General features: G+C 32.3%; 1 protein-coding gene across 13 annotated transcripts in view; it reads right to left on the bottom strand.

The window, feature by feature from the left end:
* Positions 1–22,160, bottom strand: part of LOC145291467 (pre-mRNA-processing factor 40 homolog A-like) — a 180,780-nt gene that overhangs the window by 38,761 nt on the left and 119,859 nt on the right. For 6 of the 13 annotated variants that reach the window (XR_013869422.1, XM_080137335.1, XM_080137330.1 and 3 more), the window contains 3 exons: positions 21,269–21,445; positions 17,993–18,089; positions 4,904–4,974 (listed from right to left, as the gene is read on the bottom strand). Coding sequence is in view for 12 of the 13 variants with exons in the window: in XM_080137335.1 (XP_079993461.1) it covers positions 4,904–4,974; positions 17,993–18,089; positions 21,269–21,445 (345 nt within the window). In the remaining variant the exon portion in view is untranslated. Of the gene's footprint in view, positions 1–4,903; positions 4,975–10,246; positions 10,493–17,992; positions 18,090–21,268; positions 21,446–22,160 lie in introns of those variants that run through there. The other 7 variants (XM_080137333.1, XM_080137326.1, XM_080137325.1 and 4 more) reach the window with 5 other exon arrangements.

Here is a 22,160-nt window from a genome sequence, read left to right as displayed (position 1 = left end):
GGACATCGTAAAAATTCCACAATATTCTTACATTAATCTGTACAATTTACTGTAATTAATAAATGAAATAATTGAAATAAAATTCATTTTGAAATAATAAATGTCTGACAGGATTAACGGAAAAAAATTTCTTCTTTTGTAAAAATTACTGTCACTGCCTGCATTCACGAATATCTGCGGGTTTAGAACTAATTTAGATGATGTTGAATTATTTATCCTAACAAACTTCCCAGATATCCTGGCTTTAAATGAAACTAACCTACACTCCTCCATCCCCTAACCTCTTTAACATGCCTGGTTATCTTTCACTTTGCCATAAGGACTCAAACAGACATATGCACGGACTTGGAGTCTATATTCGAAATACCCTTCCCTTGACTTGAGAATCAAAATTAGAATCAAACAACCAGGCCTTTGTGTGCTTTAGACTTAACCTGCAACATAGCGTTAGCTATTTATATTTAGGAATGCTCTCTAATAAACCAGGTCTCTTACAGCATAGATATAGAGTGTGCAAGTACATGTATTTGGTGATTTTGATGTCCATCACAGTAACTAGCTTGGTTTCTACACTTAATCAGATGCAGCTGGTAGAATAACACAGTTTCTCTACATCTCATTCCCTATCACAGAGTTACATTTCTGACCTCCTGTCTCCCAGATTGACAAGATCAACAAGCCTCACTTCTAAATCAACTTCTGACCACAGTTCCCAAGGATTGTGTAAACAAATGCTCATAGTCCAATCGGAAATGCTGATCATCAAGTAATAATGGTAGAAAAAAACCTTTAACTCTTAACCCAAAGCTGAAGAGCTATGGGTTGAAAGTTTAGGGTTAAAACGACAAGGTACTATAAGAAAGCTGACTGGGAAGCCATCATGAATGACATCAGAAATACCCCCGAGGAAATAACTTTTCTCTTCCTGCAGAACAAAGCGCAAATTAGACCACCAAATGGTTCAAAGTAGCAATTGAAGCGCATGATCTCACATGGAAGTTCTATAACAAAACCGACTCTCCTCAATGGTTTACTTCTACTTGTGAAGTTGCCATTGCTCAAATGAAAGCATGCACACCACAGATTTATCTGACATAAGTCCAGTACAAACAGACAAAGTTTATAGAAGCTAGAAGTAATTGCAAGAAAGAAACAGCGACAGCTAAGAGAGAATACACCAAAACCACCAGATACCACATATTGAAGCGCAGAAATTATGAACTCATGATTTCTGGAAAAATTTACAACAGTATAGCAGATAACAGGCAATCAACAATTCGTTCACTATCCAACAATCATGAGGTCGCTTGAAGGCCAACCAAGACATGCTTGCCAGTTAGTTTGCCTTAAACTCCACATTGAACCCAGCAAATCACTCCCTCCCTGATTTTCCTTTGTGAACAGAAACCACATTAGATGATCTGAAAGTGCATGATAGAAAAAATCTAGACACCTCAAAAGTATGTGAACCTGATCGCATCTCGGTTGTACTATTAAAAAAATGCTCCACTAAGGTTGCTCCAGTTCTCTCCAAACTTTTCAACAAATGCTTTAACCAATCTTGCTTTCCTGACCACAAAAAAAAACTGCTTCTGTGGTATCAGTTTACAAAAATTCTGTCGAAAGAACTGACCCATAAAATTATTGTCCCATTAGCCTCCTCCCTCTTTTCATTAAAATATTTGAGTCCATAATTAATCAAACTCTAATCCACCACCTTACAGTTGCTTAACTTCTGTCCAATCAACAATATGGATTTGGGCAAGCCCGTTCTACTGCAGATATCCTAACTGTAACCTCTGAACATATATACCATGCACTGGATAAAGCAGGGAAAAGTAGGGCAGTAGGCCTAGATATATCTAAGGCTTTTGACAAGGTAGGGCACAAGGATCTTTTCAGGAAAATCAGATCCTATGGTATTACTAGACGAATACTTAACATAAAATCTTTCTTAAGAGAAGAATCCAAGTTGTCATCGATGGGCGTATGTCAAAACAATATGATATAAATGGTATGAATGGCAGGTATACGTGGGATGGGGGTGGGGGTGGGGGTGGAGGGTTATTACTCCTGATATGACTAAGCTTGTTTTCTTTAATAATTACAAGAAACCGTTTTCAACCATCAATAGCTTTGGCTAATGATAAATTACCTGAAAGTACTTCATTCAAACTTCTTGGCTTACGTGCACAGGGAACATGAGTTGGAAGAGATATATGGGGGCATTGCCACGGCTGCTGCGAGGAAGGTGGGCTCTTACCGTGCTAGAAAGTTACTTATGACTGAAAGTATCCCATAGCTCTATAAGGCCACCATTCACCCATGTATGGAGTATTGTTGTCACATTTGGGCTAGTGTATCTGCCACTAATCTCTCACTTCTGGACAGCGTTCAAAAGAGAGTCACCAACCTAATAGGTCCTGAACTGCCAGCTAGGCTTCAACCTCTCTCTCATCGACGAAATGTTGCATCCCTCTGCCTGTTTTACAAGTATTTTAATGGTATATGCTCCGACGAACTACAAGTCTTTGTCTCCCCTTGACGTAAACCACGACAAGCAGCAAAGTCCCACCCTTACACAGTAGAGATCCTCAGGTGCCAGAAAGCCTTCTACTCTAACAGTTTCTTCTCCAGAACTGCTAGACTTTGAAATTCCCTTCTGGGTTCCTGCTTCCCCAACTGTACTTAAATGCAGAAGTTGAAGTGTAATGTAAACAGACATCTTGCTTCTCAACTCCCTACATAGTATCCCTGTAATTGTGTCCCAGATAGTAGCCCCTACATTAAAGTGGCACCATGCCTTGTTTGGGTTGAAAATGCAATAAAAAAATTTTTTTTAATTAATCACTTATGGTAAACATAATTATACATTAAATATCTTCAAATCCATAAAACAAAACTCACTTTTTGAAATAAATACATTTAAAGTTGTACTGTTTTTATTGAAGGGACAAAATGGTTTTGAAAGAATTTGTTTTAAAATGTGTAAAGTCAGCGTCATCAGATAGACCATCATTCACCATGGTGTTGCTTTCATGTATTGAAATATATATAAAAGGTGATAATTTATGTACACACATAAAATGACTCGGCATATTTCGATCTTTTGGAAAAGTATATGTAGCAATAAAGAACTGAATGAAACAATCAAATCTAGCAGACATTTTTGCTTGACTTTAAAAGTTTGCTTCTTTTTTTTCTTCAATTCACAAAAGGTGTTTATTGTAGGCTTATATCTGCAACACATTTCATTTTAAACTCCTTCATGTGTCTGAAATCGAGATTTTTTTTTTAAATCTATTTTTTTAACCTTTACACACGATACATTAATGGTTCCTAAATTGACAGTGTGAAAATATTTTGTCATTCAAACTCATATAGTGATCGATGATGCAACACTATTACATTATGCAAAATATATGGTGCAATATCGTTTTGTTATTTGCACGACAACTGCTCCTGCTAATGATCTATTCATGTGATATTTCAGTACGTCATTCAAGCAACCTGGGATTCTTATGTCAAGAACAACAAAAAGTAACAGATTTAAATTTAGATCGACTGGAATGCTGTTTTTTTATCTGCTAAAAAATATTTGTAAAAAAACAAAGTGTTTTTGTTTTTTAGACTGGGGAAGGAATTTTTGAAAAAAATATATGAATCAAATATAAAAAAATATATATACATTTGCTTGCTTTTTTTTAAATTGAAAATGTTTTTTCTTTGCTTTTTATGACAGTGTTTTTTTTTTTTGGGGGGGGGGGTTAACTTAAAAGGAACATGTTTTCTTTTTCTTTTTATATTAGACTCATTTATTTTTATATTCTCCCTAAATCTTATGGGGAAAAAAAAATTCTTTTGTTTGTTTTTTAGCAATAATTTTTTTAGTATCTAAAAAAAAAAAAAAAGAAAAAAAAAAAGCATACCAATCCATCTAAATAAGAATCCCAGGTTGCTTAAATGTGCCTAAATATCACACAAACAGAATCAGACAGCGCTATTAGTTTTGTTGGACTTAAATAGTAAAATCCTGATGCAATACATTGTTAAAAAAAAAAAAAAAAAACTATATGAGTTTGCTAACTTCGTTAATCATTTTACCAGTGAAGTAACAACTGGCAAATGTTAAAACCTGAAAATAAACAACAAAAACACAAAACACAATACAGAAAAATACACGCAAAAGAGAAAACACATAATTGGGCACCACAAAAGCTTAGAAGACGAGGGAGTAAGAGAAAGAAGGAGATGGACAGAAAGAACCACATATCAATATATACAAAGGAAAATTTGCAATAATAAAATGGAATCAAAACGGAAATTACACACAAATTTTCTTTACAACATAAAAATTCCACTGATTGTAAATAGTTTTGGAAATATAGATCTTTCATAAACGCAATAGAAAAAAATAAAGGGGGGGGGGGGTCTGTTGATGAGTTATGAGATAAACATAAAAAAAGCTAATAATTAAAAAGCAACATTTTAGGTCGAAATGGTGAGAAAAATCTCAGATTTTTCATCCAAAAAAAACAGAACAGGTAACAAAAGTAACGACCGGAAATTCAAAACGAAACTTCAGAACGGTAAAAAGAGATTAAAATTGTAGTGATGGTTTTTCATGAAATTTTTAATGCCGTAAAAAGGTAATTACAGAGAAGAGAATATTTTTCCATCATTCTTCAAGTATGAGTTTGGAAAAAAAAAAAAATTGTATAAATAGATTCATGTCTATTTTTATAATGGAGTTGAGAAAGAGAGGTGCATATTAAAAAGGAATTTATTAATAACAGTGGTCGTATATAACAACAGTGTGGAAACACTGGAGATTAAAGCGTTGGGAGAAGCAGTCAAGGTGCAACCAAAATGTCTAGTAGCGTTCATGCCATCCATTACTTACTCTGGAGAAATGCTTTTTCTTTTTCGACTTCTTTTTGTGTCTCTTGGATACTCTTTCCATTTCTGGGTCGTCTAGAGAGACAGGAGAAGAAAAAAGATAAAAAGATAAAAAGAAAATTAGGTAACATACAAAGAGCTTGATAATCAAAGAAAGTATCTTTTTAAATTTTTTTTAAATCTGACTGAAAATAAGGAATTACGATTATTTTTTTGTACATTTGGATATTTTTCCCTTTTTTTTTATTTTTACATAGGCATCCCTACTTATCAAGGCCCAGAGGCCATTCGAGGATAAGGTGTAAGATCATGTGCCTTGTCACATTTTTACCCTACATTTTAGTAAAAATGCTATATCTTTGTTAAAACACAAGATTAAGCAATGAAATTTGTCCTATATGTGTATTTTTGTATAAGGAAACAGAATATCACACTGCATATCCCCAGAAATTAATGGTTTCCAAGTAATCTGCAGTAAATGCTGCAATTCCTTAAAAATGCCACACATCCATTAAAAAAAAAAGAAGTTAGAGAACTCAAAGGTTGAATTGAATGCATTTTATGTACAAGAAACTGAAATCTCATACGAGGACTACATAAACCTTGGTAATTGAATTTTGGTAACCAGAAAAAAATTATTTTAAAGTCTGTATTTCTTTCAGTTATGTATTAATTTATTTACCCAATAGTTTTTCCTTATATACTTCCTCTCCCAATAAATACGACTGTAAAATTTTATTATTGGAATTTTTTGTTGTCAATCTGCGGTTTGTGATTCATTTGCTATTTTCCTAAAAATAAACGCATTCTCTAATTTTGAATCAATGTGTGCCCACATTCTTTTGCAAAACAAAAAAAAAAAAAAATGCTGACACCATTCCTTTTCAGTATACTTTTCAAACAGTCATACTAATAAATGTGCCACCTAGCATCAAATGTTAGCAAAAGGAGTAGACAATTTCCATTCGTCAAGTCAGAAATGATTCGAAGAAAACAGCTGAGTTGCTCAATAATTACATACGTTAACTTTAGCAGCTGAATTCTTTCTTTATTTCAGTTGGTGAGAAGGGAACCTATCACCGTTTTTTACCCTAAGCAGGTCAATTGAACTTATATTAAGTAGAATACTTATTATCATTTTTTGGTCCCCCCGACAAAAGGAAGGTGGACCTGTAAATTCGCCCTTGTCTGTTTGCCCATTCGCACTTTTCTTAATAACTATGCCTTGAATTTTTTGAAAGACACAAGACAGATGATGATAGGATGTTCTGTCACGATTTCTCCATTGCTTATGACCTCACTCAGATTGTCCGCCAATCTAACTGTGGGTCCGACACTGATAATCAATATACAAGTCTCCAAGATCTTTTCCTCACAATTTGCCTCGAGCTATGTTCATCCTCCATTCTGTCTTCACTGGAATCTTCCGACCACTCGGTTGTCTCAGTTAAGATAAAAACAAAATGTAATAAGTCCTCTGACATACCGCTTCATCATACAGTATATGGATACTCTATGGCTGACTGGGATAGCTTCCATACATTTATATCAGATCTACTTCTGCGTTCCATGTCTAAAAGGAGTGTGACCTCTATAGTATCAGACCTACGGAATAGTTAATTGCAGGTATAGATCGCTTCATACCCTCCAAAAAATTCCAGCAAAAACAGCCAGCCATGATTCTCTCCAGAATGTGCTGCCATTGTGCATAGAAATCACTATTTTCATTGTTTCCAATGTAATAGATGTAGAGATTAAAGCCAACCTCAAGACTGCCAGCAACCACTGTAAAAGAGTAATAAAGAATGCGAGAGAGTTGTATGCTCAGTGTCTCCTGGGAGTCATAAGTTGCTGGAATCTGTGTTAAATAGAGAAGCAGTCAACCACCTCAGCAAAAATAACCTCCTCAGTGACATACAATATGGTTTCCATCCTGCTAGATCTACAGCAGATGTGCTAACAGTTATATCTCTTGTTGGAGGCTTCCTTTCTAGGGCAATTGCTCAACAGATCAAAGGCGTATGATAGGGTATGGCATAAAGGTTTATTCCACAAAATCTCCAGCTATGGTATAGCTGGAAATGTCTTTTCAAGTATTAAATTATTTTCTCTTGATAGGTTCATAAAAATAGTATTTGATTGGCAAAAATCAGAAGCTAACAGCATTAATGCTGGAGACCCTCTTCCTGATCTACATCAATGATCTCCCAAATCACATCCTAAGATCATTCGTAGACATTTATACTCATGACATTACCATCTAAGAAAACACTTCAGAGGCCATAAACGATTAAATTCTCTCAGATTCTATCTCCTCTGATCTTGAACACGTATTGCAATAGAAAAACAGGTAGGTGGTAAATTTTAATCTAAAACCAAGCTTCTATCTTTACATCATCAACACTGATCCCTGCCTGGCATAATGAATGGCTCTCATCTCGGAAAGGCTCCATGTTTTGACAAGCTTCTGAGTCTGACCTTTACTACTGATCTGAGATGGAACACATAATCAAATCCGTTACCAAGGTTGCTGGAAAAATGGTGGGATTGTTTTACCGCTCCAATAGATATCTCACTGCTGATGCAATTCTCTACCTATATAAGAGCCAAGTATGTCCAAGGATGGAGTACTGTTGCCACATCTGGGCAGGAGCTGCAAGAAAGATCTTATCCTGCTTTGACAGAGTTTCGTACCTTAGTGAGGGATGCCCTTTTCTCTTCCCTGCAACTTTTTCTCACAGAAGAGACATTGCGAGCCTGTCTCTGCCTTATTATTTTTATGGCAAATGCTCGTCTGAGCTCCAATCTATATTTCCCATCCTGACTGAAACCACTATCAATAATTTCCCTCACTCGTTAGCTGTGCCAAAAATAGATTCCCTGAACAAAGCTGCTTCGTTAGAACTGCTGCCAATGAAACTTTGTTCTATTTTGCTGCTTTCCAACTGACTACAATATGGTCGTCTTCAAGTTCAACATGAACAAGTTCTTGATGAGCCGCCCCCTTTAGTAATTCATTTTACCAAACTTCCACTACTAACGATTACTATATTTTCACACTATTATACATTAACTCTTATCCTCGAGTGGCCTCTTGGCCTTGATAAGTGGTTATGGTTACTCCTTTGTAAAAAAAAAAAACTCAGTGAAATGTTATTGTGTTTGCTTGTCATCATGCACACCTCATCTGTACATGTTTTAGAAGGAGCTTTATATGGCTTCTATTAAGTTCGAAGAGATAATAGGTAGCCCCTGTAAGGGTAACTGCGCATGTAATTAAAGAGCAACTACACTTATCATAAATCGGCACTGCCTGACTTTAATTTCAAAGGGAAAACTAGATGACTAGAAACAATAGTTAGATAAGTAGAGAATACACACAGTACGTGCTGTTCTGTAAAGGATAACCCAGTTAGTAATGACCAGGTTTAACATCAGTGATGTAAAAGGAACTGGTGTGTCCACATAATTATGCTGTATATTTTAGGAGCGAGGAAGAGCAAATAATGTAAATAAAAGTGAACTTAAAGATGAGAACTAAGAGTAATGAAAGACAGATTTAAAAAGATCAAACAAACGGCAGATTAAACAAAAATCATGTTGCATACAAAATATCAACACGCTTGGAAACCCAGCATAAGCGTTCCTTTGATAAACTGAAGTTCTTTCAAGTTACTAAAACTGTTAAATATATTTATTTCCCTTTCATGGGGAAGATGTGACACAAGGGTTGGAAAATGGGATTGTAGAGCTAGTGCCATAGAGGAAGAGCACTCTGGCCCACAAAATATGTCCGGGCAGTCCAGTTGGCATTCCTCTGGAGGAGTGCTTCAGGCAATAACCAATAAACTAACTCCTTCTCAAAGACAGAAAGTTAAGTCCAAGAGGGTGGACCTCCTAGAACTGCACAGGATCACCAGTCAACAGAGAAAAACACATTTCAAAAATGGCTTAGACATCATTCATTTGGGGGCCAGGGATGGGGGTGGGTGCTGTTGAATAGTGCTGCTTGTCTTGAGTTTGATCTTGTAATTGAATTTTATTCTCTTTTGATTAGGAGGTGATGCTCAAGATACATGCATATCGAACAAGGGATAATAAAAGGAAAATAAGTCTGATTACGTATAAAATTCAAATTGATCTTGTAGAAAAAAAAACGTACAAGAATAAAAGTTATGATTTAAAGAAAATTTTGCTACGATCACGTCTAATCTAAAGATATTTTCATTAATTTATTGGTCAGTGTGAGTATTCGTAATTATTGTCAAAATCTTGCAAGTTTTTTTTCCTCATATGTTATTTAAATTTATGACTAAGAATTGAATATGTGTTGATAACACATATTCAAAATTGTTATTAAATTAAATAAAATCCATCTTAAATTCTTAAAAAATGGATGAAGAAGAGAGAAAAAATGAGTGAAGCAGAAGAGATTGAATGGTGATAGAATTAAATATAAAATAGAAAAGCAAATGTCAAAATAACCCAGAACAAGACGACGTTAAAAGGTGCTAAAAATATAGGGGTCCCACTCAATCCTCCTATAACAAATACTAATATTTTGTCTTCCTTCTTCCCATCCTCCATCTGACATAGTTACTAATCCAATATACCACTCAAGCAGCCCCTCCATTTACAATCATACAACTAGCAATAATAATAATATTAATGAGAATATTTCTCCTAACAGCCATCCTAACATTAACAACACTTATTATCCCCTCCAAAACAGTCGTCGTACTATCATTGTCCCACCCTTTGTTGAACACAATGAACAAAATTCAAACTATTTCCCTAATACAAATCAGCAAATTAGCTTTTAATAAAATACATACATATATCGGCGCTAGTTAAACATTAATTAAGAAAAGAATATCAAACCACATTTCTTCTTTTAACAACCATAATTCTAATAATAACCAAGGAACTTCTCTAACCACTTTAATTAAAAAACTTAATTCTAATAATACTCCCTTCTCACTCAAATGGACTATCATAAAAAAGTTAAGTCAGGCTCTAAGTCACGTCGCCTCTGCACAACTGAAGCTATAACTATAATTACTTCCCCTCAAAGTAACAATATAATAAATTCTAAAAACGAACTGATCTCTTTCTGTAAACATAAGACCAAATTTAATTATGGTAATTTTGAAATTACATAGCTATTACTTTAACCAGTCAGATATATATAATTTTCTTTAACATTGTCGTTTCTTCTACATACATTCTTAATACTTTAACTTGATAATCCTTTATTTTAATTCTTTATTTCTTCTTTGTTTGGCTGTTTTTTTTTTTTAATCTGCAATTTCCGTTTTGGTGTTTAAATATTCCTATCTATCAAATATATCAATCTACCTACACTTTCATATCCTATATATATTTACTTACATTTTATATATGCATTTACATACTTACTTGCTTGCTTTATCCGGAATTTCAGATACTGGCCATCCTCTCCCCTTAAATTTTTTTTTTTTAGTGTCTTTTAATAACTTCTGATATTTTCTTAAGTAACAACCTGTACCTTTCAGTTGACCTCTTTTTTGCCCTATATTTTTGGTGCCTTTTAACATCGTCTTGTCTGGGTCGTTTTGACATTTGCTTTTCTATTTTATATTTAATTCTATCACCATTCAATCTTTTATTTTTTTTCTCTCTTCTTCATCCATTTTTCTTAATTACACCATGTCTTGGCAGCCGAGATAACGCATATCTTATTTTTCTTTTAATAATATTATTTGAATTCTTACCCTTTTCCTTGTACCTATTTGTGAATTATTCCACGGATTTCGGCCTTTTGGATTATTTTGGGCCATCTTCCAATTACGTGATTTCCTTGGATTTTACTTGTGCGAATGGAAATTTAACTACCTTTCTTTGATTTACTTTTTTGGATCTTACTGTCATTGGATACTTTACATTTCACCAGACTATCCATTCACGTAGAATCACCTTTTTCTTCACCCTATTCACTATGCTTCACTTTTTGTTATCAAATAAGATTTTTGACTTACTTGCAGTTTCATCAAATACTTTTGTATGCAAAATCCGATCCTGCATTTTGCTAATTCCTACCCTCTGATGAGAAGGAAAGTATTTCTTTGAAACTCCGCGGATTAAGGACTATCCACTTATTAAGTGTTTCCTTTTCAAATTAAATATGTTTTTAACTCTTTTTCAAAGTTTTTTTAACATGCTTTATTAACTATTTGCTCTTATATATACATATATGCACACAGAAATAGGGCAGTTTGATATGCCACATATTCAAGATATATTTAGATGAGTGGCTGAAGCATAAACAAATGTTTTTAATATTATGTATTCTTCAATATTTTCAAATAATTGTAAAAAAAATCTTAAAAGCAAATATTGTTTTATGGTTCAACCACCATTCATCAATCGTGTGTGTGTGTATGTATATATATATATATATATATATATATATATATATACACGCACACACACACATATATAGAAAGAGAGAGAAGAAATATCAGTATAAATTAAAATTATATACATCAAAATGATTCCTGAAGGGATAGAGTATCAATCACAAAATAAAAAGCTCAATACTTAGCTTTAAAACATGCTTACATATATGCAAATCACGTGATTTGACTTTAATATAAAATTATGTAAGAATTTTATATTAATATAACATGGAGATCAGAATTGGAGTTATGGTACTTTTCAAGGGTCATGGGTCATCCATGCTCCATTTTAATGGATGACGTCATCTTTTTGTTGCTTCATCGTTTTTAATGGCATAAATGATCTCTTTCAAATATCTTTAACCATGTCATTACCTATGTACATGGAGACAAGATCCCAACTTTTTCGCAGTATATAAGATTGTTGTTACTATGTGGCTTCTTTACTTGAAAATTTTTAAATCATAATTGTACACCAACGTTAAAGTAATCATTAAAATTAAATCAATTATGCCAAACTGCAATGAAAATACTCTTACTTATTGCAGCAATATTTTTTAGATTAATAAGTAAAAATTGCAAGCAAACAAAATAAAGAAAATTATTTAAAATTTTTTTTTTAATAATTAACTTTTTTCCCCCCAAATATTTTTCAGCAAAAAAAAAAAAAAAAAAAAAATTTTTTTTTTAAAAATAACATGTAACTAAAACAAAAACATTTTTTTTTAATTTTTATTATAAACATCAAAAAGGATGCTTCTGAATTCTTTGAAATAAGGATTGATAATATGTACTATTTAAAGGACAGTTCAGACTACTGTTCTCATTTTGGCTGTTGTATCTATGTATATATCTATCATTTCAGCTGATGTAATCGCTGACCTTCTTCGGGTGTATCTGGCTAATGGTATGAAAAAAAGAATAAAACTATTCTTTCCACCATTCACCAATAAAAACCGTTGTCAAGATAAACATCAGCCGAAACATTGTGCAAATAACACTCAAGATGAGAACAGTAATCCGAACAATTCAAATGAAGCAAATCATAAAGAATGACTTTCGGTAACTAATATTTATCTATTATGGCATCATATTTATATATTTCTTTCTTGACAATTCTACAATTAAGCATAAGAGCCTGCATTAATCCATCAACTGGGAAATCAGTTTATCTAACAAATTTATTAAAGCTTGACTTGATGTGAGATTAACACAGTATGGGTTGAGCTTGTTCCTCCTGTAGAATACACAGCGCTTCAGATGAATGCAGCCCACGTGTGACAGTCTGTAACACCCAAGATAGTGATGAGCAGTCAATTCCAGGATCAGCAGCAAACACTGTAAACCTGATGATCAGAACTATGTCCAATGCCAGCTTTGATGGCGTGTAACTAATTCTTCAATTGGCCTCTCAGGCATCTTCACGAATCTTGGAGGGATTCTGGAACTATTGATTTATGAATGAACTCTTTTGCGTTACAGCATACATGGTAAAACCAGTGAAATTTTTGCTTTAAAAGTAATTGGTTGAGAAAGGTGATCCTTCATTGTGTCCTAATTTGAGTACTAGAGATAAAATGTTGCCAGCAGAGACACAAAATTCACCAGTTATCGCCCTTGTTTCTTCAACCTGTTTTCAAGATGGCGTCACAAGATTGCATCTTGTAGTTTAGCCATAAAATTTCATTTTCTGAGTTAAAAAATGAAACTCAATTTACATGATTTGGGTGTACAATTTTTTTTTTTCTGTCACAAGTATGTACACAGATTTTTCTTCTGTTTTTTTTTTGTAGATAAAGGGAAATTCTAAATAAGTACCAATGTTTTTGTTTTTTTTCGAAAACATTACACTTAATGGTGTTTTTTTTTTATTACTATTTAAAACCGTTAGTTATTTTTGTTTGTTACAAATACAACTTCATGCATAGAAAAAATGTTAAAGGCTTAATATACAGATACAACAATTACGAAAACAAAAATATTTCAACAACGTAAACATAATAAAAACTGATGATCCTGATTAGTTGATTGTCTACATACTGAATGAGATAAGTGATGAGAGGAAGGGAATTTATTAAAACAATTTTTTATAATTTAAAATCTGAATCCAAATCACTGTAAAGACAGTACGTTTGCAATTCATCTTTAATATATTCATGAAATCAATTTCACTATACAGATCATGAGGAAAAAAGGTTCATTTTTTTTTATATATGAAATGGGAATCATGTAAATAATTATACAATTTGATATAACTTTCTGAATTTTTGAGATGAGGATTGATAATTTATATTATTTGAACTACTGTTTTCATCTTGCATGTTATCCGCACAACATTCTTGTCAAAGTAACGTCTAACCTTCTTCATGTGTATCTTGTCAAACTCTGGAATTTTCTATCAAACAATAATTTACACAAAAAAATTGTGAACGTGACTAGGTAAAAGTCTTAAATAATTCAGAACTGTATTCTTAGTATCACCCTTGCACTGTCCTTGTGTCATAACGGATAATGTACTAAGCAGGTTCTACGGACAAACTTATCTTTAGTTATCCTTTGACAACTAAATATTTTCGTTTACTAGCCAAATAGAAAAGTTACTAGCCAAACCCACATGATTTTTAGAATATGACATCTTAGTTCTGTGACGAGTATATAAATCAAAGATTTTTCTGTGTTTTTTTTTTTTTATAAGTGTAATTCTAAATATACAACAAATTTTATGTTGATACTTGAAGGTATAAACATTCTAATTTCTTTAGATATTTTTTTTAAACAGCCTTCGTTAAAACATAAAAAAAAGAGTATATTAGTCTATTAAACTTTTATTGTTTAAATAATTTAATTTTGTTTGTTTTATGAAAAAAAAAAAAAGTTGAAAAGATATTTTTCATTCAGTAGTGAGCTTTGGAAAATTGTCAATGAAAGAAATACAATCGCCAAAAGATAAGCGTTTCATTATTTCTAGTCGACACTTTTGAAAAATCACTCGCAAATGCAACTGTTTTACTCACAATGTAGAGCCCTGCTAAGTAAAGTTAAGTTCTACATAACACTCTTCCAGCATTTGAAGGGTTAATCTTCAGTGCAGGCAATACGAAGAATACAATTACGAATTACTGAAAACTTCTACCAGGTCATAACTGACAAAACAAGAGCATGCTAACTCTGTGGATTAAATAAAGGATTCTGTTTGAAATTCTGTGCAGATTTCTGAGTTCAAAAAGATACAACAGAAAAACGTTGGAAGGTTACACTGAGCGAAACATTGTGAGAATAATAATATTCAAGATGAGAACAGTAGTCAAGATAATCCAAATACATACATGCTGTATAAACTACCAATATATAAATGTACTTAAAAATATCTATTTACCTTCATAATTGGTTAAGAGTACTACACACACATACAAATATACAATGAACCAATGTTGACACAATTCATGACGAGTTGCCCAGTTATTTTTTTTTTGTTTTCAAAAATTAAAATAAAATGCATCAATAAATATTCAATTAAAAGTATGAAATAGATAAACAATTGCAATTAAATAATTTATATATATATATATATAAATTTATAAATATCTACAAGTTATGACCGGGGTTCGCATCTATTTTTAATTTGCACGACTTTTATGCGCTATTTTCGAGATTTTTTTTCGATCGCCATGTTTTTGTTACGCTTTTCAGTATAAACGTTAACAAGACACTTATCACTTCCTCTCCCCTCATGGCCAAGATGGTTAGGTCGCAGGGTTTTTTTCCATTTCGTTTCCACCTTCGCGTCAAGGCTTCAGGGTTCAAGCCTACCTTCCTACGAAAACTTTTTTTTCCTTTTACACCTCCAAACACATGGCCAACGTTTTTTTGTTTTTTTTTAACAGGGTTGTTTTGATCTAACCCCCCCCCCTCCGCAACACACACCTCCAAACACCTGGGCAACGACGGGTACCTCCCACTATATATAATAAATGTAACCTTCCTTTAAAATTAAACACAAAAGTTTTTTTAAATGTATATTTTGAATTTAATATTCTGAAAAGAAAAGGAATACACAAAATCATTTTATTCAAACTTTAAATTTTTAATTGTGTTGAATTCCTTTTTTTTTCTTTTTTTTTTTTTTTTTCCAAGGTGGTCACCACTTATCAAGGCCCGGAAGCCACTCAGGGATAAGGGTTATTGTAAGTACAGTACGTTAGTGTGGATATTTTAGAGTGTTTACTTAAGGGGGCGGTTCATCAGGAATTTGTTTACGATGGACTTGAAGACATCCAAGTTGTAGTCAGGAGGGAAGCAGGCAGACAGAACAGTTCCACAGGCGTGCAGTTCCAAGAAAGAAGCTTTGTTCATGGAATCTACGTTTTGATTTAGGCATAGATAAAGAGTGGGGAAAGTTTTTGACCGTGGATTCAGCTAGACGGGTGTTTTTTGTAAAAGATTGGTGAGGGGGGACCATCGCTAGAAACAATGGATACTCCTTGAAAGAGAACCTAAAAATAATTTTACAGTCAAGCAAAGGTTACTCCTTTTAACTGATATTGTTTCAAGCCAATGATAGAGACATCCTAAAAGCAGTGCTGGGGTTAGCAGAGTAATACAGATTTGAATATTAAGTAATTTAACAATGCCCGACGAGCACATCACTTGATTTTAACCTAAAATATTATTTATCTTTCTATTATTTTGATGGTATTTCTCTTGTTATTAACAACTAATTGAGACAAGAAAATATCATTTACAATCTGAAAAATAATTAAAGTTTTATACAAATTGTGGATACATCTTCGACAATCAGTCGGACAGTGACTTTGTTGTCGGGTTGCAGTATGGTATCTTTCAGTCTTAAAAGGTTCACTCCTCTCAAATTTTACCTTATCTTTGAGATGAGGTTAGTTTTTTTTTTTTAAATGAAAGTTGCTTCAGACAAGGCATGAAGCCACTTGATGTAGTGAGTGAAAAAAAAATTTTGTTAAATACTACTTCAAGGTTGTTGTCGGGGGGGGGGGTAAAGTACTCAGAGTTTGTCAGAGCACTTGCCATTGCAATACTTGTAAAACAAGCACAAGGGTGCCACATTTTGGAGATGGGACAGAGGCTAGAGCTTAACTGATAGTTCAGAACTTATCAGGTTGACAACTCTTTTTGGAATCCTGTCCACGAGCGAGAGACTAGTGGCAGATGCACCGGCCCAGATGCATAGGATACTCCCAGGTATGAGTAGCCTTCCAGCACGATAGAAAGAGCCCATCTTCCTTGCAGCAGTTTTGGCAATTGCCTCAATGTATTTCTTTTGAAATGTAATATGTGCATATATATTTCGAAAACATAAAATTACATGGGGGGGGGGGGGTATTGATGTTAGTTTTACTGGTTTCAAATCAATAAAAATTTTCATTTTATCATTAATACCCAGCAAAGAGAAATTAAATTATTAAATTATTAAAAAAAAAAAAAAAAAAAAAAAAAAAAAAAAAAAAAAAAAAAAATCAGAAAATCGGCATCATTTTTTTTTTGTATTCCAATACCGTAAAAAGTTAAGATTTTTCCAATTCCCGATTAATCGGCCCAACACTAATGATTTTGGTATAGTAAGAAATAATTTAGTAATCTAAATTAACAGAAAATAATATTCCCCATGCATATACTTGAGAAAAAAGTTTTTTAAAAAAATAAGAATCTTTCATTCATAATATTATTAACTTTGCTATTAAAACATGAATCTGTTGCTAGAATTTTTTTTATGCCACATCAAACTAGTTTCTGGTTATTTAATGTTGAAGCACAAATCCGTTGTAGATTTGTTGTATATGATTAACTGAACACAAGTTGTTATCATAGCTGTCAGAAAACTGTAGACTCATATTGTACCAATAAGTATAAATTCATAAACATATATACAACAGCCAATTAGTTTAGAACTTGGTCTGTATCTGATTTTACCAATCTATTGTAAGACGTGTAAAAATGTTCAATAAAGGGCCGGGAAACGAGGATTCAATTTTCGGTCAAGGAATACCAAAGACTCAAAACCTGATGCCTCCTTGCTAACTATTCAGTATTATAAGGTTAGGAGTGGAGTAGTCCTGAAAAATGCACTCCCCTATAGCTCGATGTAATAGCTAATGAAAAAGGAGTCTTCTGGTCAATGTGAATTATGATCAATCACTGTTTGTTGAATTATAGAAAAAAACAAATGACTCCATGGGTGGCATTTTTAACGGGGGATCACCCTCTTCTGATGCCCATATTGTATTTCAAACTGACCAGCATTACTGTAAAACCCTTGAAGTTATAAATAAAACGTATCTCCTTTGAGATTCTTTACATTCTGATAGTTTTTTTTAAATTCTGTCCTTTAGTCCTTACATTCCATGAGCTGTTTCTGACAAAGGGGGAAGAATTGCTGTTTTCTGGGTCAGAATCTATCCATGTCACATTTATCGTTGGCTAGTTTTTCACCTTGAAGTATTTTCTTTATTTTTAGCTCCTTACAAAAAATGGCTTCATGTCTTGTTGGGAGCAATTTTTGTTTAAAAAATAAAAATTTAAAAAAAAAAAAATCAGTAAAATCGGATTTGTGTAGTGCTTAAACATCTTTCTGTAATTAGAATGAATGAAATTGTCAAAAAAAAAAAAGAAAAAAATATACTGACCTGATTCAGACATATAACTCGGTGACCGTGATGCTGATCGAGACTTCTTTTTTTTCTTCAGTTTGTGACGAGATGACAAATCATCGTCCGATTCTGACTGCAAAGTAATGAGTTGAGGTTCAGTACACAACTGAAATTCACACACATTCATAACAAAAAAATTCAACAGGCGAACCTGGTCCGTCATCAGATAATCATTGTGTAGGAAATAGTCAATTCTTATTTTTTCTTAAACATGTTAGTTATATAAGTGATCATAAAATAACATTTGTTTAAAATGTGTAGTTCTCGCCAAGAATTTCCCTTAAAAATAAAGAAATATGATGTATGCACTCCTGATGAAACAAAAATGTCATATTCGAAAAATCATGTAAATTAAGTAATTTTATTTTTATAAAAAAATCATTTTTAAGTGATTAATGGGAATTCAGAGGCATTAACACAAATTTAGGAAGTATGAATTATTGCTGAGTTATCTCCCTTTGTTTCATAAAACTGTTTTCAAAATGGTGCATAAGACAGTTACTCCTCTGATACTCATAAAATTTCATTTTCTTATTTAAAAAATATGGCATTATCACATGGACATATCGGGTTCTGCTGGATCACAGAAGTTAAGCAACATTGAACCTGGTCAATACTAAAGGGGTGACCATTTGGGACTTCCAGGTGTTGTATGTGCTCTCCACTTATCTCAGCACTTTTTACAGTCATCCTGAACTTCTACCTTCCATTGATTCAAGAGAGGTGTGGTTGGAGATTGTGCGACACTTGCCTCGTAACTACATGCACAGCTGCCCCTACATAATTTTTGGAATATGATATTTTCATTTCGTCACGGGTATATACATCATACAGATTTTTCTTTATTTTTGGTTTTTAAGGGGAATTATTTCTGAATAAATTTTTAATTAGTTTGGAATTTTCAGCTGAGACGTAATTAAATTTTCTGTTATTTTAATTTTTCACTCAACTCAAAATTGGTGATGTTAGTAAGATTAACATATTTACTAAAATATATTTTTTTATTTGTATTAATATCTTTGCCAAGAAGTAAATTTTTTATTTGTTTTTATACTAACATCTTTGCCAAGAAGCAAATTTTATTTGTTTTTAGATTAATATCTTTGCCAAGAAGTAAATTTTTTATTTGTTTTTAGATTAAATTCTTTGCTAAGATGCAATACTTTCCTTGTTTTTAAACATATTTGTCAAGATGCAATTTTTTGCAATATTTTCTTTTTTGAATATGTATTTGCTAGTAATCAAATTTATATTTTTTTTTAATCTCTTATTCTATGAACTGAAAATTGAATAAAACTTTTCTTCCAAAAGAAATTCATAATTGTGCTGTCATTAATATAATTTGCTTTTCCATGGCTCAACTAGTTGTTCTTTTTTTATTTCTATAAATATAGCATTGACTTCATCTTTATTTCACATTGAAATTCTCTTTTTCATTATAACATAAGCTAAAAATTATTTTTATTATTACATATTAGTTTATTAAAGACATGGAAATTTTAAATTTACAATTAAAAAATTAAACATTAGATTTATTTCAATTACAAAATAAACATTTTCAATAACTAGTATTTATACACATATGGATGTTTATATGTGCTGACCTTTCATACACTTTCTGCAATTTTTCATGAAGAAAATAACACTAAATATTCAGAGTTTTCTTCAACATTTTATTTGGAGAGAATCGACTCAGAAGAGAAAGAGACTAATGTTCACTTTGCTAATTATTTACTTATTAACTTTCAAACTGAAACACACAGACAGAGAACATCTAGGTCACATTCCACTTAGATTATTCTACATTATTGACAGTGTCTTATGTGCAGAGTCCCACAGAGACTGATCAAAAACATTTGACCTCTGCCCCCCCTCCAATCTCAAATTTACGTCATGCATCTTTCATTCAACCCTGGGAACAATGGTTTCATAGATCTGAGTTATAATGGACCTAATATGACCTTTGTCAAAATTCACACTAGTCAACACAGGGTTCGTACAGATTTTCAATGTCCATTTTCAAAGACTTTTCAAGAGTTGTCATAGTTTTTCAAGATCTAGACAAATTTCAAATTTTCAAAACAAAATTTGATATATAAACAGTGATATAATAAAGCCAAAAAATTAATAAACAGGAAAAGTCATTTTCATTTACATAGAAAACAATATGCCTGTCAAGAATCATACTTACAATCCCTGACCAACTTATATTTGGCCAACCAACTCCAATTAAATGTTATTTTCCCCATAGTAGATTGGTCTATACTGTGTTCATTTTACTTTTAAATTTTGTATTTCCGGTATTGTGGATACAAGAGTTACGTTCCTTTATCACAAAACTACCCAATGTTAATATATGAAAAACATCAGATAGTTTTGTGATAAAACTCTTGTATCCACAATAATACAATGTATTTTCAGAACTATCTATTTCAATTTTATTTTCAATATTTATGCTCTAATATTATTGTAGCTCAGTTGTTAAAACTGCAAAAGTATTTATCTAAGTTAGAAAGGAAACCTAGCATAGCCTGATCATAAAATACGTTTAAATATGATATTTTAATTCATGCAGATTTTGTATATATTATTATAGAGTCAATTTCCTATAAAGTCTTGCATATTATAAAATTGTTATTTCAAAAATAAAAAAATATATCCATATGACTTGGGTGTATCAGTTTTAATCCAAACTGAAACTTATAAAGAAATATATATATATATAACTTGAGTTCCTTCAGCTATAATCAAAACCAAAATTTATGTAGAATACTTGGAAAAATTATTTATTAGAAAATGATTGACTTAAGTGCCATTAGCTATAATAGAAACCAAAACCAAAACTTACGAAGAATTCTTGGAAAATTTTTTATTGAGTGCCATCAGCTATAATCAAAATCAAAAACAACACCAAAACTTCAGAATTCTTGGTAAAATCATTCATTACAAGAAATGGAAGTTTGTAACAAATTAAATGACAGTCACTCGGATGTAAGAGCGACACAAAAAATGAATAACACACACGCTATCCTATTAATATATATGAGGCCTTTTCAAGGAAGTCAAAATTCAAAGACTTTTCAAACTTGTACGAACCGTGCGACTTAATGATCATCAATGTAAGATTCCTAATACGTGACATCTAAAGCAATTCTAAAACCTTGATTAGAAAAAAACTATGATGTCATCATTTAATTTCACGACAAGGTTATTCTGTGAGAGATGAGGAAGCTGAATAGCAATTCCACTTACTGATCTGGATCTTGATCTGGACCGTTTGATTTTGTGTTTCTTGGATTTTTTCTTTTTCGAGTGGTGATGGGAACATTGTTCAAGAACAGCAACCTGGAATTCTTTGAAGAGTCGAATCCTTTCTGATTCTAAGGTTATCGCCTCAAAAGCACCTTCTTTTTCTAACCGGACACGTACCTAAATATAGAAGCAGAAATATGGCATGAAAAAAAAAAAGATTTCAACTTTAATTTAAACAGAAACATGAATTGGAAAACATTTCATGGTGCTCGTCCAGAGTTTCTCCTATATGAAAAGAACAAAAATAAAGAAAAATCTGATTGAGATATGTACTTATGTCAGAAAATATCATACTCCGAAAATATGGAAATTGATCAAGTAATTTTATTTTTAAATAAGAAAATCAAATTTTGTGACTAAAACAGCAATGATACTGCGACACCCTTTTGAAAACAGGCTGGAGGAACAAGGGAAATAACTACAAATAATTAAAACTTACAAAATTTTAGGAAGCCATTCTTAATATGGGAACTCATTGAACAAAAATTTGCTTATAAAAATAAAACTAATCATTCAATTCATGTTATTTTTGGTGTACAACATTTTCTTTCCATCATAAGTATGCAAATAATACAGATTTTTCTATATTTTCGTTTTTCATCGTGTGGGATGCTGAACAAGATAAAGGAGGCAAAGAAAGAGGATGAAAATTTAGACGTTGAAATTATGAAATTATGAAAATCAGTCTTAATTTAAAATTATAATTTTACATGGGTTTGGTGTCAAATCCATAACTACTGAATATTGTATTGTTTTAAAAGGGATGCTATTGATTTGGTTTTATGCCATTTCAACTCTTTTCAGATTATTTCATGTTAAATTCGGTCATTTT

This window comes from Euprymna scolopes, chromosome 12 (genome assembly GCF_053919585.1).
Source record: "Euprymna scolopes isolate OS-2025 chromosome 12, ASM5391958v1, whole genome shotgun sequence".
NCBI lineage: Eukaryota > Metazoa > Mollusca > Cephalopoda > Sepiida > Sepiolidae > Euprymna > Euprymna scolopes.
This window is presented reverse-complemented; position numbering and strand designations above follow the sequence as displayed.